This window comes from Crotalus tigris, unplaced genomic scaffold, assembly GCF_016545835.1.
Source record: "Crotalus tigris isolate CLP2741 ecotype Arizona unplaced genomic scaffold, ASM1654583v1 scf7180000024508.2633422, whole genome shotgun sequence".
Lineage (NCBI taxonomy): Eukaryota > Metazoa > Chordata > Lepidosauria > Squamata > Viperidae > Crotalus > Crotalus tigris.
The window spans coordinates 839,790-859,777 of NW_024100680.1; the positions used below are offsets into that span (position 1 = coordinate 839,790).

General features: G+C 35.9%; 1 protein-coding gene across 3 annotated transcripts; it reads left to right on the forward strand.

The window, feature by feature from the left end:
* The first annotated feature begins 4,564 nt into the window (after nucleotides 1–4,564).
* Nucleotides 4,565–19,864, forward strand: GPR89B (G protein-coupled receptor 89B). 3 transcript variants are annotated; one of them, XM_039333784.1, is made up of 15 exons: nucleotides 4,583–4,760; nucleotides 5,027–5,132; nucleotides 8,332–8,391; nucleotides 9,180–9,283; nucleotides 10,143–10,249; nucleotides 10,360–10,461; nucleotides 12,460–12,580; nucleotides 12,845–12,925; nucleotides 13,594–13,703; nucleotides 16,330–16,418; nucleotides 16,905–16,997; nucleotides 17,253–17,348; nucleotides 17,994–18,083; nucleotides 19,140–19,205; nucleotides 19,301–19,864. In XM_039333784.1, exons 3-15 carry the CDS (start codon nucleotides 8,365–8,367, stop codon nucleotides 19,505–19,507), a joined length of 1,293 nt encoding a protein of 430 aa, XP_039189718.1. In that variant the 5' UTR covers nucleotides 4,583–4,760; nucleotides 5,027–5,132; nucleotides 8,332–8,364; the 3' UTR covers nucleotides 19,508–19,864. The 3 variants fall into 3 exon arrangements, with proteins under 3 accessions (XP_039189719.1, XP_039189717.1, XP_039189718.1); XM_039333783.1 differs by lacking the exon at nucleotides 5,027–5,132 and having other exon boundaries at nucleotides 4,567–4,760; XM_039333785.1 differs by lacking the exons at nucleotides 5,027–5,132; nucleotides 16,905–16,997 and having other exon boundaries at nucleotides 4,565–4,760.
* The last annotated feature ends 124 nt before the right edge of the window (nucleotides 19,865–19,988 follow it).

Here is a 19,988-nt window from a genome sequence, read left to right on the forward strand (position 1 = left end):
CAAATCAGCCTGTAAACCAATTAAGCTTGAAATTCTACGCAAAAATACTTTGGGGAAACACCATTAAAAATAGGATTTACATCTCAATAAATATAATGGATTGTGCCATTAACTTATTCAGATCCATTTAGGTCTAAATCAACGGTTCTCAACCTATGGGTCACGACCCCATTTGGGGTCAATCGACCATTTCACGGGGGTTGCCAAGCAAGGCTGTCCGCCATTTTTTCCCCCTTTTCCGGCAGGTGCCTTACCTCCCTTGAGCTGGGCCAGCTGGTGGCCCAGCTGGTGGTCAGCCTGCTCCGTCTCTGCTGCTTGCCAGCTACGCCTCGGCCGGCGCAGGGGGCGACACCACACATGCGCGGCACTCCCGGGCAGGGAAAGTCCTTGACTTATGACCAGTTGGGTAGTCCTTGACTTACGACCGGTTTAGTCCTCGACTTACAACCGGTTTAGTCCTCGACTTACGACCGGTTGGGGGTTGCGGCATTAAAAAGGTTGAGAACCACTGGTCTAAATAATGCAAAATTGTGTATGTTTACATTATTAGCTTATAGTCAAGATGAGTTGCCTTCCAGGAATAAAACTTTAGACATCAGACAGATAAGAGGTAAGATAGACAGATATAGAAACATAGATACATACACACACAAACACACTATATATATATATATATATATATATATATATATATATATATATATATATATATATATATATATATATATCTCCTGCCTTTATTATTATTTTTAAATAAATAACTCAGGATGGTTAACAAACATAACACACTTTCCTTTGCCTCATACAATAATCCTGTAAGGTGAGTTTTGCTGAGAGGTAATCACTTGCCAACTCAGCTGGTTTTTATGTCTAAGACAGGAATAACGACTAGATTTATACTGTAATAAAGAATAATAATGCAAATAAAAACTCACAAAAAGTAAGTTACTTTCATTTTCATTGGTAAAATGGTATTTATTTACAAGTCAAATGAGTCTGCGGATTTACAGATGTACTGTATATTAAATTCAAAAATGTTATGAGATTAAGGTCATGGTTATTTTGTTCAGTTATGTAATTATTATATTTAGTACAGTATCCCTCTATCTTCTTGTTTGAATTATAAATTTGTGTTTCTATCAGTTCATTTTTCAATTGTGTTTTATCAGTGTGAAGCATAACACATTTAAAACAATGTTATCCTAATAGCTAGGCAGTATAAAGTTTGTTTATAAGCATGTCCAACTGGGCTCACTGGGTTGCAGCCTTTTCAGTTAATGAGTCCGGATTAGAAAATATTCAGAAATATGATTTGTGTGGCTTCCCAGCTGTTTTGCTTTCTCCCCTTTCCTTATAAATACTAATCAGGATAGAATACATTTTTCATTTATGTTTAAAGTTTATACACACCATTGTTTCTATATAGATGTAAACAATATAATAATATATTTATTTCCCCCATTGATATGATTTTTTTCCTACTATAAATCTGAAGTATTTTTTCCATGGGCATGAATATTTATTTTGCTATGTAGTGCATTAATAACTTTTATTTTTACATAAACAAACAGGAAAAGGCAAAATACATTTCAGGTTGCATTTTAAAGTAATGTTTTTATTGATAAGAGTCTATGCTGTAAACAAAACCAGCTATAAAACAAAATAAAGGTAGCTAGCAAAGTATCTAGGCTGATAATTCTGGGTTTTACATTCTCAAAACTCTAGATTAAGACACCTTCATATTTAGCTCAGTTATTCTTCAATTTTAGTTTTCAGCTACATTTTATAGATACCACTCACAATACGTTGGCCAATTCCACTCATAACATACTGGCCAATTCATCTATATTATTAGCATAGCAATATTGCATTTATTCAAATCATCTATGGCAAGTATAGGTAGTCCTCGACTTATGACCACAATTGAACCCCAAATTTCTGTTGTTAGGTGAGATATTTAAGTGAGTTTTGCCCCATTTTACAACATTTCTTGCCACAGTTCTTAAGTGAATCACTGCAGTTGATAAGTTAGTAATCTGGCTGTTAAGTGAATCTGGCTTCCCGATTGACTTTACTTGTCAGAAGGTTGCAAAAGGTTATCTGCAATGGTCATAGGTATGAACCAATTGCCAAGCATCTGAATTTTTATTATATGATCATAGGGATGCTGCAAAGGCCATAACTGTGAAAAACAGCCATAAGCCACTTTTTTCAGTACCATTGTAATTTTGAACATTCACTAAATGAACTGTTGTAAGTCATGGACTACCTGTATGTTCTCATAACAAGTGGCCAATCAAAATGCACGTAATTGGATGCAAATGAAAAGGCTGACATACTGTAAATTTAAGCATTTCCTATGGACTGTGTCAATATAAAACAGGGGTGTCAAACTGCCGGCCTGCGGGCTGGATGCGTCATGGCGAAAACGCGCTTACCCCATTGCCGGCATTGGAAAAAAAAGTCATAATACGTCGCAACGTATCACATGACGTTGCGAGTTTGACACCCCTGATATAAAACAAGTCTTCAGGAAGTAACTTTCTTTCAGTAGTTGTCATGAGAATGCAATCTTTGTTTAAAGATCAGTGGAGAAAGGACTTGATTATAGAACCCCACAGATGTTTATGGGCACCACAGATTCATCATTTATTATCACATAAGCTATTATGGATTAAATTTCATCAGATATGTAGAGTAAGTCTAGCGCAAACTTTTGACAGACAAACCAGAAAGGAGGTAAAGAGAGACAAGAGCTAGAAGTGACATTCTTACACTGATAAATTGAAGTTTTTGTCTAATCTATGGGACATGGCATTACATTTTCTAGTGAATTCTAGCTCAACTATTTAGCAGTGAAATTGGATCTCTGTAACTGATTTTCTTAAGGATAGCCACCTTGAGATTAATGAAAAGTCCTAGAGACTGGAATATTTGGCCCACTAGCTCGGGTATATGAACACTTCTGATGTCATGTTTGTGTCAGTTTGTCGGCAATGCTGACATTTAACAGTATTTACACCATAGTGGAGGATAAGTAAGCTATGATCCCATGTTCAAGGGGCACCACTAAAGCAGATCTCCACGCATTTACCTAACCTTAAACTCTATAAGCCATTTATTCTTCCTGTTCAAAAAAAAAAGTCTCCTTCGAGGTGCCATAATTCATCAACTGCCAGCAGACTTACATTTCGGGCCTGCTCCTTTGTTAGCTGTTTAACAGGTTCTAATTTAGCAAAACTGATAGCAAGGACGCTTAATTCGAAATCGCCCGCTAAAAATGCTATCGGAACCTCCTCAAACCTTTCCCTCATTCCTGCGCTTCAGCCTATGAAAACAGGGCAATTCTCTTACTCGTTTCCCCCTAATTCAGAGGTGGGGAACTACAGTCCCTTTATGACTTGTGGACTTCAACTCCCAAAATTCCTGAGCCAGCGATGCCGGCTCAAGAATTGTGGGAGTTGAAGTCCATAAATCCTAAAAAGGCCATAATTCCCAAAACTGCCCTAATTCGACAGGTAAATTGGCCCACCCACCATCCCAAAGCGCCGCCTTTAGTATCCAGGTTCCGGAAGTCCAGCTGAACCGTGTGAATCCCTTTTCAAGCCTCTGCAGTTATATTTGGTTCCCTTCCGCTTCGGTGTTAGTCGATGACGTGATCTCTACGTCCTTTTTAATGGCTCTTGAGAGAGCTTAGACTCCAGTATAAAGGAAAGTGAAAGCCACTGTCCTGAAGAGACTTTGTAGACCGTGGTGTTTCATGAAACTGACCACTACAAAACGGAGCAAATTCTTCAATCTAACCCACTTCTAACCCTGACCCGTTTTCTGCCGTACCCCTTCACTCTCTTATGAGGAAAAAAAAATAGTGAAGTTATAAGGTGCTGCTCATTCCTGGTTTTATTAATTTTTATAAGGGACATTCAAAACAAGATAAATATCTTTCCTCTCTCTACTTGTCTATGGAGATTCCTAGTCATCCAGGTTGTGATTGTTCCAAAGGTGTTTTTTCAAGAGGCAACAGGACTTTCTTGTTTTTCTTTGAAGATGTTTCGCTTCTCATCCAAGAAGCTTCTTCAGTTCTGATTGGATGATGGAGAATGGAAGGATTTATATTGAATTATATTGAATGCAAATGACCAGCTGTCTGCAAGGAATATAAATCCTTCCATTCCCCACCATTCAGTCAGTGGTCCAGCCTATCGTCAGAAATAGTAGTAGGTGCTTCATCACTTAAAGTTTTTAAGAAGAGACTGGACAGCCACTTGTCTGAAATGGTATAGGATCTCCTGCTTGAGCAGGGGGTTGGACTAGAAGACCTCGAAGGTCCTTTCAAGCTCTATTCCGATCGATTGAGAAACGAAACATCTTCAAAGAAAAACAAAGTCCAGTTGCCTCTTGAAAAAAAGCACCTTTGGGATTCCCCTCCTTTCTGTGCCTCATCAATTCCCCGAATCTCCCCGGGAGGAATAAATTAGGGAGGGGTAGAGAAGACAGACTGAGTGCGGACGAAATGAGAGGAGCAGACAAGAGCTCGGGCTGCTCTTCCAGTTTCCTATCTCTGCAACCCGTCCAAGCTTTCGCCTCAGGACCGAGGAAGCGAATGGGGCGGGGCTGCGTCTCCCTTCTGCAGGAAAGGCGCGAGCTTGGCTGAGGGGCCGCGTTGGGTGAGGGGGGCGGGAAGAGGCATCCCGCCCGCCTTGGACGGGCTGTGCACCATGAGTTTCCTGATCGATTCCAGCATTATGGTCGTCTCCCAGGTACCGGGCTTCTCTGTTCCACGTCAGCCTAGGCTGAGGCGCGCAGCAGCGAAAGGCGGGAGAAGCCGGGCAGGAGGGGCAGTCCTGCTTCCGGGTAGAAGGGAATCCTGGCCTTACAAGGGACGATGGAGGGAGGGGGGACGGGGGACCGCGAATTTAGTTGCTTCCTTTTGTCCAGCCGAGCACGGCCCCTCTTAAGTCAAGGGCGTAATCGCGCGTGGGAAAGCTCGGCTCCTCCTTTAGAAGTTGCTTTTGTTTTCTTTTAGAGGAGTTATCCCACCTAAGAGGGTTCCGGTGAATTAACTTCTGCTTGCAGTGGCACGTAATGACCAAGTACTCGGGGTTGCATTTGTGAATTGAGCCTCGGAAAATGTGCGTAGGCCTGGATTCCTCTTAACTGGTTGTGTTAGCGTGACGTGGTGCACCGTGATTCAGTGAGCCATGGTTTACTCAATGTTGAGGGTTTGTTGCACGACATCTTAAACCATTATTAACTGTAAAGGCTGGCCTCACAAGAGTGATTGTGCGCCCTCAAATCGTTTTCGACTCCTAGCAACAGCAGAGATCTTCACGATGATTTAGGGCAGTGTTTCTCAACCTTGACAATTTTAAGGCATGTGGACTTCAACTCCCAGAATTCCACAGCCAGCAATGCTGGCTGTGGAATTCTGGGAGTTGAAGTCCACATGCCTTAAAATTGTCAAGGTTGAGAAACACTGATCTAGGGCTAGGCCTAGCCTAGCCTTTTTCAAGTCTGAGAGTGAAGGTTGGTTCTCTGAGCTTGTGAGTTGGCTGTTCAGGTCTTCCAAAGGTGCACTCATCATCACTACTGTCACCGAGTCCACCCACTTTGGTGCTGGTCGTCCTCTTCTCTGTCCTTCCACTTTTTCAAGCATTTATGCCCTTTGTAGATAATTTGAGCCGGGTCACAAATGCCTATTGGCTGAGACACGGTTTAATGCGTTGCACATGCAAATTTTATAGCAAACCCGTTTAATCCAGTTTGTTTTAGGTAAAGTGATCTTTGAAACAGATGCTTGATATACTTTACCTGCTACCCATAAAAAGTGAAAGCAACTGAGCTTTCACTTTTGGTGAAGGAAATAAACCAAGACCTCCCTTGAAGCAGGATTTTTGAAACTTTACAGAATAATCAAAAGTATTGTTTTTCTATGAATTCTTCAGATAGGCATTCATTAACAACATTCTCTAAATTACATACATCGATAAATCTTGGTGCAACTTAAAACTTCTATACATAGCAATACTCAGTTTATTGTAAAAAATTGCGTTACAAATACAGGGATAGCAAAATATGTTGTAAATCCTACTTGTAGGAATGGTTTAAGACATGAGCCCCCAACATTTTGGGTACCAGGGACCAGTTCTGTTGAGAGAGATTTTTCCGCAGACAGGAGGGGTGTGATTTTATGTGCTGCTTGCATCCCGTGGATAGGGCTTCGCTTGTTTGTGCAGCCCGGTGCTGGTCCATGGACTGGGGTGTTGGGGACCCCTGGTTTAAGACAAACATGTAGCAGAAGTTGGTTAGCAATGTTTTCCCATTCTGTGTAATAGTATATATTGAGATCAGGGTATTCTGTACCAAAGGTGAGCAGTTTGTTCAGTCCTGGATTTGAAGGGTTCCTTTTAAGCATATATCATTTAATATAAATTTCAGTTAATAAATATAGTGTCAAAGCAAGAATATACAGTATTTGTATAAGTGTTTCATTAGTCAGAACCTTGACATCTAGTTTAATAAAGTATATGCATAATTCTAATACATTTAATAAGAGTTAATGAAATATTAACAATTAGAATTTAGTAGCAGCAATTCTTAGAGGTCTTTATGAATTATACACAAAGTTTTAGTAGGATCAGGTTGGGATCTTGAGTGCTACACTAAGATGCAGTTTAAGTTTGTGAAACTGTTTAGAAGTTTTATCTCTTGCCAAATAAGTCAACATTAATCTTTACATTGATAACTTTTTTCAGTAATTTTAAGATCATGAAATTCAAGGTTTTGAATTCTCCAAAACTGTTCATTATAAAAAACAGAGAAAGGAAAAAAGTCCCAAATACTGATTCTGTAAGATTTTGAGATAGCTAAATTTAAATGTCTTTCAAGGTCTGCTGAAATGAAGAAACAAAAGCAAAGAACAATTCTCCATTTTAGAAAATATGCAAGATATCCCCCATTTTCATGGAAACACCTGCATTTAATAAATAAAAATATAAGAATAAAATTACATGAGGGGCAGTCACTAAGAAGCCAATTGTAAATCAAGGATTACCTATATCTGTGGTGGTGAATCTATGGCACGCATGCCAGACTGGGCACGCAGAGCCCTTTTTGTTGGCACGCACACCAGAGGGACGCTCTCCTCCCTCTCTCCACGTGCACCTGACTAGTGGGAACTGGATAGGGCAGGGAAACCCAATCCAGCAGCGCTTTCTCACGGGAACAGCTGCGAGAGCTGGGCGGGGAGAGGGGAACCTATAAAAGCAGGTTTTGGCAGGAGTGCAGCGAGACTGAGTGAACGAGCAGATAGCCTTTGGAAGCAATGGTGGGTGAGTTTGGAGAAGACAAGTAGGACGAGGCATCCATTTGCGTTTTGCAGAAGGCTAGCGGTGAAAGGAAGACACGTAATTTTGAACTTTGGAGAAAGTCTGTCATGACCATTGTAGCCACGCTCGCCTGGTGGGCCATGCCCACCCAGCGGGCCATGCCCACCCGGCATCCAGTGATACATAAGTGGGTTTTGGGTTGCAGTTTGGGCACTCGGTCTCTAAAAGATTCGCCAGACTGACCTATATGCTTACACTAATATCTCACTTTGCATAGTGCAGAAGTTCTTTTTTTTTTTTAACCAAATGATTAAAATTAATATTCTCCAGGACATACAGAATAGTTTCAAGAACCAAAATGGCTTTATGCAACAGTTTCTTTTTTATAAATGTTATGTAAATAATAATGAGATATTCCCTTCTGTGAAATTTTGTTCTGTTTTATCCTTTATGTTTTGTTTGTTAAATATTTTTCATGACCTAGAGACATATTTATGCAGTCTCCGCAAAACACTTAACTTTCCTCAGGGTTCAGAATGAGCTTTTAAATTGAAAAATGTAGCTACAATAGTGGTACAATGAGTGTTTTAAAATGTTTGTGGTTAAAGCAAATAATTCATCTATCCAACCATTAAACACACACTTATAAATATGTTTCGGTTTATCAGGTTATCTTACCTTCATAACAACAGCATTTTTTCATATGCTAATATACTTTGAGAGTTCCACATTTTGCAAACAGCATTCTAGCCATTAGCTATCATACACATACACAGAAGCACAAAACTGATGGAAGAAAAAGACCTAGTAGTCCATTAAGTCTGTTCTTTGTGTTTATTTGCTTTTTTGTTTTCTTTTTAATTCATTTTTAATTATTATTTTCATATTTATTTTTACTTTTTATTTTATATTTTTGTCAGATGGTGGGCATGTGTTTAGGTCAAGCACTGAGGGCACTGAGTTTACAGTTAACTGATAATATCCTTTTTATTTGCTTCTCCAGGTGCTGTTTTTTGGATTTGGATGGTTGTTCTTCATGCGCCGGCTCTTCAAAGATTATGAGGTGAGATATTTAAATTATAAATTAATAGCAGTAATCTGGGCAACATACATACTAGTTTAAATCTAATAATTACAACAACAGTTAAACAGTTAAAACCAATAGCAAAAACAACGGGTTTTATTGTAAATTGGAATTTTTGTGATTGGAAAAATAAATTCCATTTTACCATAAAAACAACATAAGCTGGAAGAGTTCACTTAACTTCCCAGCCCAAATGTTTAGGGGAACAGCCAGGTTTTTAGTGCCATGCACAAGGCTAACAGCAACTAGACTATTAGGAATTAATCAGAACACTGACTTCTAATTGAAACTTCCTTGTGATTTAAAAGTAAAACCACCAATGTAGATTATGTAAAAAAAAAATTACACATTGTAATATGCCTTATAAGGATGCACAAACTCTGCACTTGCACAGAAGTAGACATTTAGTAGAATTGAAGGCATTTGAAAATTGTCAAAAAAAATAGATACTTTTAAGATTTTTAAAAAGTCTGCCATTGTCCTATATGAAAACAGTCATCCAGAGAAATTAATGCTAAGGAAATAAATTTTAGATTAAAACCTTTATTTAAAAAATATTTTTCTCTTTTTGAAAAAATGTTCAGACTGGGAATGTAAATATATATTAGTACAGATTTTATCTCAGCAAATACATGCTTATATATATCATCCTGTATGTATTTAATTCCATGATAGTCTGATCTTTTATTTTTGTTATGGATGTCCATCACTTCCATAACAAGTACATAAAAATTAATTCAAAAATGTTTATGTTCGCTTCGTTACAGGTTCGGCAGTATGTTGTACAGGTTGTCTTCTCTGTAACCTTTGCTTTTTCATGCACCATGTTTGAACTTATCATTTTTGAGATTCTAGGCATCCTAAGCAGCAGGTAAGATGACACTAAATTCCAGCTGCATAAAGATGGCACTGGGATCTTAGTATAATTGATAGATTTGCTTATTTATTTGTGGCTTCATCGCCATTTAATGTTTTAGCATGTTTAAAAATAAGACGTGAGTATACATTATTAATGTGCAGCTGGGTGCTGAAACAAAGTAGAAAAATGATGGCAAGGATGTTTTATTATTTGTTTCTTTTCAAAAATGTTGCTGTTAAGTACTGACAGCATTCCTAAGGGTAATGACACATTAAAGAAATTGCCACAAATGGTATGATATAAATTATTGGTTCTCTGATCTAAAATTACTAAGCTTTCCAAGCAGTATCAGCAAATGCCAAAATATGTATGGTTCCCAAATGCACTTAATTCTATTTGTATAACTCCAATTCAGTGAACACATATTTTCCTCAATAATTTATGTATTATTTACTAAAGTATCTTTGCTTGTTAATGAACACTTGCCCTTTGAGGGGCATTGATGAAAATCTTTATATGTTTTTTGGACTTTAAAGCTTAAAATGCATGCTTTTAGACAAATAATAAAGAAATGTGTCTTCAGAAATTACACTAATGGGAAACTATATAACTTTGACTTTTTTTAAAAAAAATTGACTGGTGGAAAGGAGATCAAATAAAAGTATCTGAACAATTGACATAATTTTGACAAGAACATTTAATGTACAACTTTGTATATAGTCTATTACTGTGCATATTTCTAAAATTATATTTGATTATAAGTGTAATTTTTTTATATTTTATGCAGAGAATTGCTTTCTAGATAAAAAGTAAAGCTAAAATTATTTTGTGACAATGATTAAATAGTCATCAATCCTTCCCTTACTTCCAGCTCTCGGTATTTCCATTGGAAATTAAATCTTTGCGTGATTTTGCTTGTTCTGGTGTTCATGGTGCCCTTTTACATTGGTTACTTTGTTGTGAGCAACATCCGATTGTGTAAGTAGCATGAATATTGAAAATAAAAATTATAGTGGCACTATAATGTTTAAATAATATTTTTCAGTGTAATTAACATAACATATTAATTTTCTTTCTATTACTTTCAGTACACAGACATAGACTTATTTTTGCCTGTGTTGTCTGGCTAATATTTATGTATTTCTTCTGGAAACTGGGAGATCCATTTCCTATCCTTAGTCCAAAACATGGTGAGTTTTATTATTTCATTAACTTATAAGTGCACATCTGACTGTTTTTTTATTTGTTCAGCTATAGATGGGAACTTCTGTTGCTGTGACTGCCTTTTGGAACAGAATACTATCCCGCCTTCCCCCCCCCCCCCCCAAAAAAAACTGATGGTGCTGACCCTGTTGGTTTTCCATAAGGTTTTGAAAACCTGGCTCTCTCCCAACCATTGGGCTACGGTGTTGGATAAACTCTTCTTGCAAGGAGCACAGTGGTTCGAGTGGTTGGGAAGGCTGGGCAGGAGGTTAGCAAGCCCGTGTTTGAGACCTGAGAGCTGTTGTGAGGGAGGATTAAGTTCTCATCCTTCACTCCAGCTCCTGGGGACATGAAAGGAGCCCCCAACTGGGAGTCCCCAAGGCAACAGTGTCACTTTGAACCTGGAAGTGCTCAGTGCTTCTGATTTGAATGCAAAAAAGCTCTTCTTGCAGTGTTTTGAGAATATAAACATGTTTGTGGTTTGCCTTGGTTGTACTAAGTCAGTGGTTCTCAACCTGTGGGTCGGGACCCCATTTGGGGTCGAACGACCATTTCACGGGGGTCGCCAAACAAGGCAGTCCGCCATTTTTTCCCCCTTTTCCTTAGCTGTGCTACTCCCTTTTATTCTATTGGCTTTTGAAAGCCAATAGAATAGACTCTCTTGAATAGAGTCTAATTCTATTGGCTTTCAAAAGCCAATAGGAATTGTCCAGGCTGTCTCTGCCCTGCTGAGCCCGCCAAAAGTCCCATTCTGCAAATGGTGCTGCACCAGTTGGGGGTCGCGGCATTAAAAAGGTTGAGAACCACTGTATTAAGTAGTTCTTGCTTAATTATCGTAATTGGAAATGGAATTTCCATCACTAAGCAGAGCAGTTGTTAGGTGATACATCATGTGATCACACCACTTAGTTACACCTGCCTATCTCCACATTTCTGCATTTTTGGTGATTATGTACATCACTATTGCCTATCACTGCTGCCCCCATAACATCCCCAGTTGACTTTCACCATCTTCTTCCTGCTGCTACTGCATGCCCTGGCCTCCCTGGATAACAAGGCATCCACGTATGTTAGTGATGCGCAAGTTGGGACTGCAAATAGTCATAATGCAATAATGGAATTAATGATTTGGAACAACTTCATGGCCAATAGGGGTCAGAACAAAAATACTGGAATTCCCGCTAGATCTAATATTTGCTTGCATGTGATTACAGTTCTGAAGGGAGCCCTAGTTTGTAAAAAGTTATTTCTAAGTAGACAATCACATTGTTAAGTTTAACAAAGACTTCAGTTTAAAATTGTAAATTAGCTTCATTACAAGATATAAGTGGTCCTCAACTTACAACATAATTTATGGTATTCTGGCTTTTCTTGTTTCATCATTTTTAAGGGCTCTGAAGATTTTTCAGTTAAATTTGTATGTAATCAAATAAATAAAGTAAGCAGAAACCAAAATTCATAGTGAGTTCCAGAAGCAGAATTAAGTGAGATGTGCTACAGTGAACTGAACTATATTGCTGTCTTTGCCAGTTTTCAAGTAAGGGTACAAGGCATTCTGTCTCTTTCACTGATAATGATATTAGAAGCCACAACAACCTGGTTCTTTATCTACTTTCATTCAATTTATTATATTTCAGTTTGGCATAAAACAAAAGAAAGCATTATTGACTAGGGAAAATTAGACACTATTTGGGAGTACTCATTTTCAGTTGAAATTTTTCACTTAATCCAGAATGATTCCAAGATAATGACAGCTGTATTAAAAGTTATGGTTCATTTTTTTCTAATCTTGGCAAAGCAGTCTGTTAAATACACAGATAGGTTTTTGCCCATTACAAGAGCACACCTGAGGGTTCTTACGAAGGAGTATCTAAATAATTAAAACAAAATGGTGTAGATCTAATATGGTAATGAGATTCTGCTTTTTTATTGTTTTCAGTAAATGTAATGATGAAATTAACCTTGTGGTATTTTCTTTTTAACAGGAATTCTATCTATAGAACAACTCATCAGTAGGGTGGGAGTGATTGGGGTAACCCTCATGGCCTTGCTCTCTGGCTTTGGTGCAGTGAATTGTCCATACACGTATATGTCTTATTTTCTCAGGTAAATCTTCCGTCCTCAAAAAGATTCAAAGCAGTTTTAAAATCCATCTGTCTGTTTCTACCTCTCTCTCTCTCTCTTTCTTCATGTCTATCTGTCTGCCTGTCTGTATCTGTCTATCTCTATGTATATATGTATGTATGTCTATTTGTATTTGCAGTTTTTGTTGTAATCCAGTTATGGAGAAGAATCAGAGAATAGCTGGAATTAGGAAGAGATTGTTCTAGAAATCATAGGAATAATTCTAGATATATACATCTATTATAGGAATGTCACAGATGCTGATATTCTATCCCTAGAACGTCGACTCCTCCAGACAATGGACATGATCATCAGCAAAAAGAAAAGGTCAGATAAAGATATTAGAGCATCTTAGTGTCCAACAAGAAATTATTTGCTATTGAACAAGAATTTATATCATAAGATCCTGATATAAGTGTGGGTGAAATCTGAGCAAAGTACAGATCCAAATTTTATCTCAATTTGTTTACTTGGGTACTTATCTGAATTAGTATTCTGTTTAGAATGTAAAATTAATATAAGATTTATAGTATAGTAGTATTAAACCTCGGTTAAACTGTGTTACTTAATATATTTTGAAGAACAGTATGGATGTTCTCTTGACTAATACTTAAAAAAGTTTCAACTTTCTTCATTACCAGCTAGCAAGGTTAAAGGTTAGATCTATTTTAGGAATAATTCATTAGAATATCCCTGATTTAAATGAGTCACCTCCAGTAATAAATACATGTAAATGTAATTCATAGAATGTAATGTAGTTTATTCCTAATTGGAAGCACTTTTTACTTTGACATAATACCGTGAACAGTAGCACACTTCTACACCAAATCTGCTTGATTTTTTTCTGAATGGAATTCTGAATGTTCCTTTAATTTTTGAATGCCAGACTTTATAAAACATAAAAAATACAAATATTTACAGATTAGCTACGTTATGTGATTTGGTTCTAGTTGATATTTTATGATTTTACATTCCTAACTTTGTCTCCCAATCAGGATAGCAATGGTTCACAGAAATATGTTCCAGAGAGGGGAAGTGCACAACAAAACCACTGGTTTCTGGGGAATTATAAAAAGTGTCACAACATCTTCACCAGGAGGTGAAAGTATCCTTTACTTGCAGACGGAGGCCCAAAAATCAGCTTGCTTCCTTTTACAATAAATGAAAAAAAAAGTAGAATATTTTATTAATGGGTTGTATTAAATTACTTTCCTTTCAGCTTTTGGAGATCATATACTTGAAGAGAATAATATCAATCCAAGTTTGCAATGTTAAGCACTGACATCTAATCTGCTAGGACACTTTCATCACCACTTGAGCATTAAGTAGTAATTTATATAACTGACAATATGCAAGAATAGAAAGCCAGGTATAATGAATTTAAGCAATCTAATTTTTATAAAATAGCATTTTCCATTATAGTTTCCATTTTACTCAGTATTAATAGAAACAACTGATTTATCTATAAGGGAAAATAAAATTTGTGACTGATTATACTTTAAAATGCTTTATGTTGTGGATTGGTTTATTGTGATTGCATGTTTGCATTATATAGGATTCAGCTGTTCTTAAAGGAGAATAAGGTCAAAATTTTATAAAAAGCAAAATGTTTAACATTAAGGATTATTTACTTATAAGTAAATCTGCAAATATGACTAGTCTGACTTAAGGACCGGTTGCTTAGTAATCATTCACAGTTATAATTAATCCCACAAAGGGGATTTACAATCTGGTTTAGAAATTTCTATGTGCCTTTTCCTGCATTGACTGCATTTAGGGCGCTCAGTAACTGGCCCACGTTTAGGTTCATTTGCAGTGCATTGCAGTCACGTGACTGCAATTTACAACTGTTTAGCTGAAAACTGGTATTTACTTCTGGTTTCCAGCAAAAACTGGCCCATAGTGAACAGTGATTTCACTTAACTACTTTGTATGCTTAACAACTACAGCAAAAGTCATAAAAGTGGGTTTGGTCACATGGTGATCTCCTTTACAGTCATCACAATTTACGGCCATAATTTTGGGGCTCAATTATGATCATAATTCGGGGACTACCTGTATTTGGCATTTTCTGTTTCTTTATGAAACGCATCGGTATTAATAGTTGTCATAGATTTTTTTAAAAATTGGATGTTTAAATAATAACACCCTCAGTAGTCATTCTTCCTGTTTCCTTTGGGCACTTCAGATTAAAACCAATGTATAAAATGCCTGGGGAGAAAATATCTACTGCAATATGAATACCATGTATATCTCCTTAGGGCAGTGTTTCCCAAACTTGACAATTTTAAGGCATGAGGACTTCAACTCCCAGAATTCCACAGCCAGCGTTGCTGGCTGTGGAATTCTGGGAGTTGAAGTCCTCATGCCTTAAAATTGTCAAGTTTGGGAAACACTGCCTTAGGGAAAGTACTGCAGAGTGGTGCTTAATAACTGAGAAGGAACTTTCATTTTACTTATAGTAGTTGTTCTCTGTGTAGTCAGCTGTTTATCTTTATTGTTCAAAAGAAATGATCCAAGTCCCCAAGCAGTTATGTATGTATAGGAAGAGGCTTTCTTTTAAACATTCTTATTTCAACACTTCAGAACATTAAATGACTGGCCTACTTTAAATAATGGCCTGAAATTAACTACGGGCTATATGACTGACATGATTTCTTTAATTTAGTAAAGTAGCACTTTTATTTTAGATAAGTTTCAACTTACTGGTCTTCATCCAGTCCATTACCTTAGTTCTAATTCAGAACATTTACCAGAATAGCAGAAAATAAAAATCTAAATGTCATTTCAATGTACGTTTCCTGGATAATCTTTTCCAGTAAACATTGAATAAAATCAGGAATTAAATGAAGTCCTACTTATTTATGTAATAATTATTCCCTTAGTCTTTTCTGGGGACAGCCTGACAAATAGGAACGTAATGAGTATAAAACAATACTCCCTTTTCAAAAACCTATTCCATAAGGATACCATATTCAATTGTTTTGAAAGCTAATTAGAAAGCCAGGAGATCAGCAAGACTACATTTTCCTGTATCCTATTGCTCAGGAAAGATTATTCTGTAGCACGATTGAGGTAATTTCTGAACCAACTTGGATATTTATTCAAATTGAAATAGATCTAGAAAATCACCTTCATTTCAAAATGTCTGGATAAAGTGTGTAAATAAGTATTTTCTATCCAGAAAGAGATGTTAAAAATGATCTGCAATTATCTCTATAGTTATGTAATATTTTATTCATTTGCACCCTTTATTTTGTTCCTGTAGATGGCAATAATGAGTAATGTCTGATTTCATGTCCAAGTTATTTACAGACATTTAAAAAAACCTTTTAAATAGTGTGTCTTGCCATACATATTGTTTTAAAAATTGTACTTTTTCAAATATTTCAAATTTTATTTTATATCTACTATGTGTTAAAGAATAAAATAAAATTTGAAATATTTTTTTCAGATTTTAATGAATTGGTTCTTCATCACAATGGTTACACTAATATTTTTTATATAGGCAAGGTGCATCGATGTATACAGTATACTGGATAAATCTATACACTATGAAATATGCTTTTGTTTGTTCCCCTCCTTTTTTAACATTAATAAAATCTTAAAAAAGATATCACAGTATTGTTTTTCTGTTGATTATTGGGTTTGGGGAATAAAATCACACTTAAAAAAGAAATATGTTTTTCAAAATTATTAATGATTTTGAGCTTGACTATCTTGGTTTTAAGATTTGACACTCATCCAGCAAGAAATTGATGCTTTAGAGGAACTTAGTCGACAGCTTTTCTTGGAAACAGTTGATTTGCAAGCTACCAAGGTGCAAACTAAGGGCATTGTTCCCAAGTCTGATGGGTGGGTAACTGGGATTGATATATGAGAGAAAATGTGAGAAAAACCTGGAAAATTAAATGAGCCAAGAGAAATGTTATGACTTTATGATACTGGCCTATTTTTTATGTTAAAAGCTTGAACAACTTTAAAACAAGTCTGTTTATAGAAAAAAAAATGCAGTATAAATATGAATGTTCTGCAAATTGAAACTTTCCAGAAATAGATATCAGGCTTTGTGACTCAAAAGACAGGCTTAGAATACCAGAAATTTGGTTTTGTTCCTGTATTCTGTAATTTCAGTTCATTTATGTTAGACAAACGTTGATTTTGCAATTCCATAGATTCATTATCTATTAAGAAGCTAAACAACTTTGTCTGTAGAAATGATCTGAACTGAATATAAAACTATATGCTAGTTCAGAATAATAAATCTAAATGTTTTCTCTCTCTCTGGAAAAAAATCTATTTGCAGGAAAGAATAGAATATTCTAAAACATTCCAAGGGAAATATTTCAACTTTCTGGGTTATTTTTTCTCCATTTACTGTGTCTGGAAAACTTTTATGGTATGTAAAACTGCTGTTGGTACAATCATTTATAATTTGTAGTGTGACAAAATATGCTTAATAAAAAGAATGCTTTCTAAACCTATCATTTTTTTTAAAAAAATGTGTTTTGTTGATTATAAATACAATCACATTTTAAACCAGAATGGACATTTTTTTCTCATACAGAAACATTGCCTATGAAAGATAAATGTGTATATCTTACAATGGTTTTAGTGAAAGTATCTGTTATATTTCTGTCTTTCATGTCTTCAGGCAACAATCAATATTGTATTTGACCGAGTTGGGAAAACAGATCCAGTAACAAGAGGAATTGAGATTACTGTGAATTATTTGGGGATACAGTTTGATGTAAGAGCTCATTTAGATTTTAATCCTACCTACCGATCCCCATATTCATTCTTAATTTCTGTTTTATAGAGAGCTTGAAAATGTAATATTAAACTTTTTTTGAAAGTATACTCTTGGGAAATTTATTTGTCTATAGCTGCTGTTAAGGTAATATATTATGAGAAGACAATGATTTATTTATCTTTCTGTATAATTCTTGGATCTTATTTTTTTAAGAAATTTAATATCTTAAAGTACTTGGGAGGCCCTGGGGTACAAGAGACAATTATAAATAGCTCAGCCTTAATTCTGCATTGTTTCTGTATGCAGTGCTAAGAATTGTTTTTTTTTTCTGAAAGTATTCTTGCTAATACAGGAAGTCTTCATTTAACGCCCGCAATTGGGATGGCACCTTGGTTGCTAAGTGAAACTGTGACTGTGCTTATAGTCTTATTTCCTTTGCTTTACAGACCTGTGAAGGTTGGAAAGTGAGGACTGGTCACAAAGTTACTTTTTCATCACCATGATTGCTAAACAAGGACTACTTGTACTGTTGAAAAAGCTCTGTGCACATAAATAGCAAAGATAGCCTTTCATGTCCTACATGGTCAATGTAGTTGTCTGTATCTCTGCAGGTTTAACCATTTCCTGTCTTTATTACTACAGGTAAAATTCTGGTCCCAGCATATTTCATTTATTCTTGTTGGAATAATTATTGTCACCTCTATCAGGGGCTTATTAATAACACTCACAAAGGTAAGCCCAAGTGCAGTCTTACTATATGAACTGTGTTGAAGTAAAGAAGAGAGCATATTAATATATCAGTCTGTAAAAGTGTTATGGCTGAATTGTAAACTTCAAAAATATGGAATCACTGCAGGAAGCTTTAAGTTGAGTTTGTCTTGTTATTGTTGTTCTGAGAAGTTCCCAACATTTGGTCTACCACCTTATAGAGATGTGCCGTATTAAGACCTGTAGTAACCCAGAATAGTTTTTAAGGTCAGAGTTGGGGAACAAAGTTTTCCAATATGTGATTGTTTAATAAGTCACAATAAAACATTGGTATTGATTTTATTAAGTGAAAGAAAATTGCTTGACATTAAGTGACCATTTTTCATTTAGATATGTTTTAACAGTACAGGGATGATATAAAAGTGCTTTTTTATATATAATAGTTTTGTTGTATCATATTGCAAATGATAGTCATGATCTTAGTGAAGTGCTGTTGTTTTTATGCACACTAGAAAACATCTCAAGGGGTTAGTTATCATTGGCCAATCCTGCCATGTCAGCAATATGTTTAGTTGCACACTGCTCAAGTACCACTATTTATAGCTAAAATGTGATAATTATTACTTAAACAGTCCCATTTATCCCTGGGCTATGCCATTTGTGTTGGATTTGCAAAAATACAGATTGCTATTTCTGTAAACATAACAGCATTTTTCATCTAAATTCTGCAGTTCCTTGGGCTAACCTACTTATTCACTTAAATGCAAGTCCGAAGATCATAAGGACTGCTTGCATGTAGGACAAATTATTGTTATTATTATTTAAATGATTCTGGGTGAATGTGGAGTGGAATGTGAAGTATGCTAAAATATGCATAATGGAAAAATAAAAGTTTTAACACACATTACATTGTTTTTAAGAAGCAGTTCTAATGATGATGATTACATTAAGCATGAAGATGTGTTATTATTATTAATGTGACTTCTTTTTAATTTAGCTCTAAAACATTTATTAAATCATGTTTGCCATGTTATCATTATTTCAGCCTGTGAGCTGACTTTCTGTGCTTATCTTTCTTAGTTTTTCTATGCTATCTCAAGTAGCAAGTCTTCTAATGTTATTGTTCTGTTGCTGGCACAGATTATGGTGAGTATTTTAATCCATTTGAGTAGCAACTTGTGCTCTCTCAGCTATGTCAGCAGCAGTAAAATTGTCTAATGTTTCTGTTATTTTCTCTGCAGGGAATGTATTTTGTATCTTCTGTGCTTCTGATTCGAATGAGTATGCCTCTAGAGTATCGCACTATCATTACTGAGGTTCTAGGAGAATTACAGTTTAACTTTTACCACCGATGGTTTGATGTTATATTCCTTGTCAGTGCTCTCTCCAGCATCCTGTTTCTCTATCTGGCACATAAGCAGGCTCCTGAGAAACATATGACACTCTGAATTTATTTTAATTCTACAGCCTGCAGTTATTCACAATTATGGATTTGGTATATCACCATTTTAAGATGGCTCTTCAATGATGGACACTCATCTCTTTGGTTCAAATCAGATGCTTCACTATAGGCAAGAAGTGACAAGCAGTCTTACAAGGACAGCCTCCAGCTCCATAAAAATGAGAAAAATAAAAGGGAATACTAGAGACCTCTCAAAAGGCTGGAAATGAAGAAGCCATTCTGCAGTTTTTATTCAATGGAGTTGGCAACATGTTTGCTTCATTGTCTTTACCTTGAAGATAATGATTCTAAAAGACTAAATAAAACAATATTTGTAATAATTCCCAATACTTTTCTTACGGTTTATAGATTTGTAAAGTTTCTTCTTTAAAGTGGAACAAAGTTTGATGAATTATTAATTTCTGACTGAAGTGGAAAAAAAACTCCTGGAATTCAAAAATACAGGCTTTGTCTAGTACTGCTAATCA

Bases quoted from the DNA above. Each gene is read 5' to 3' on its own strand.
- GPR89B (XM_039333783.1), top strand. From the start codon at position 4,719: ATGAGTTTCCTGATCGATTCCAGCATTATGGTCGTCTCCCAG. The intron at 10,250-10,359 runs GTAAGTAGCATG...TATTACTTTCAG, and splicing joins TGTGAGCAACATCCGATTGT to TACACAGACATAGACTTATT. The intron at 18,084-19,139 runs GTAAGCCCAAGT...TATCTTTCTTAG, and splicing joins TATTAATAACACTCACAAAG to TTTTTCTATGCTATCTCAAG.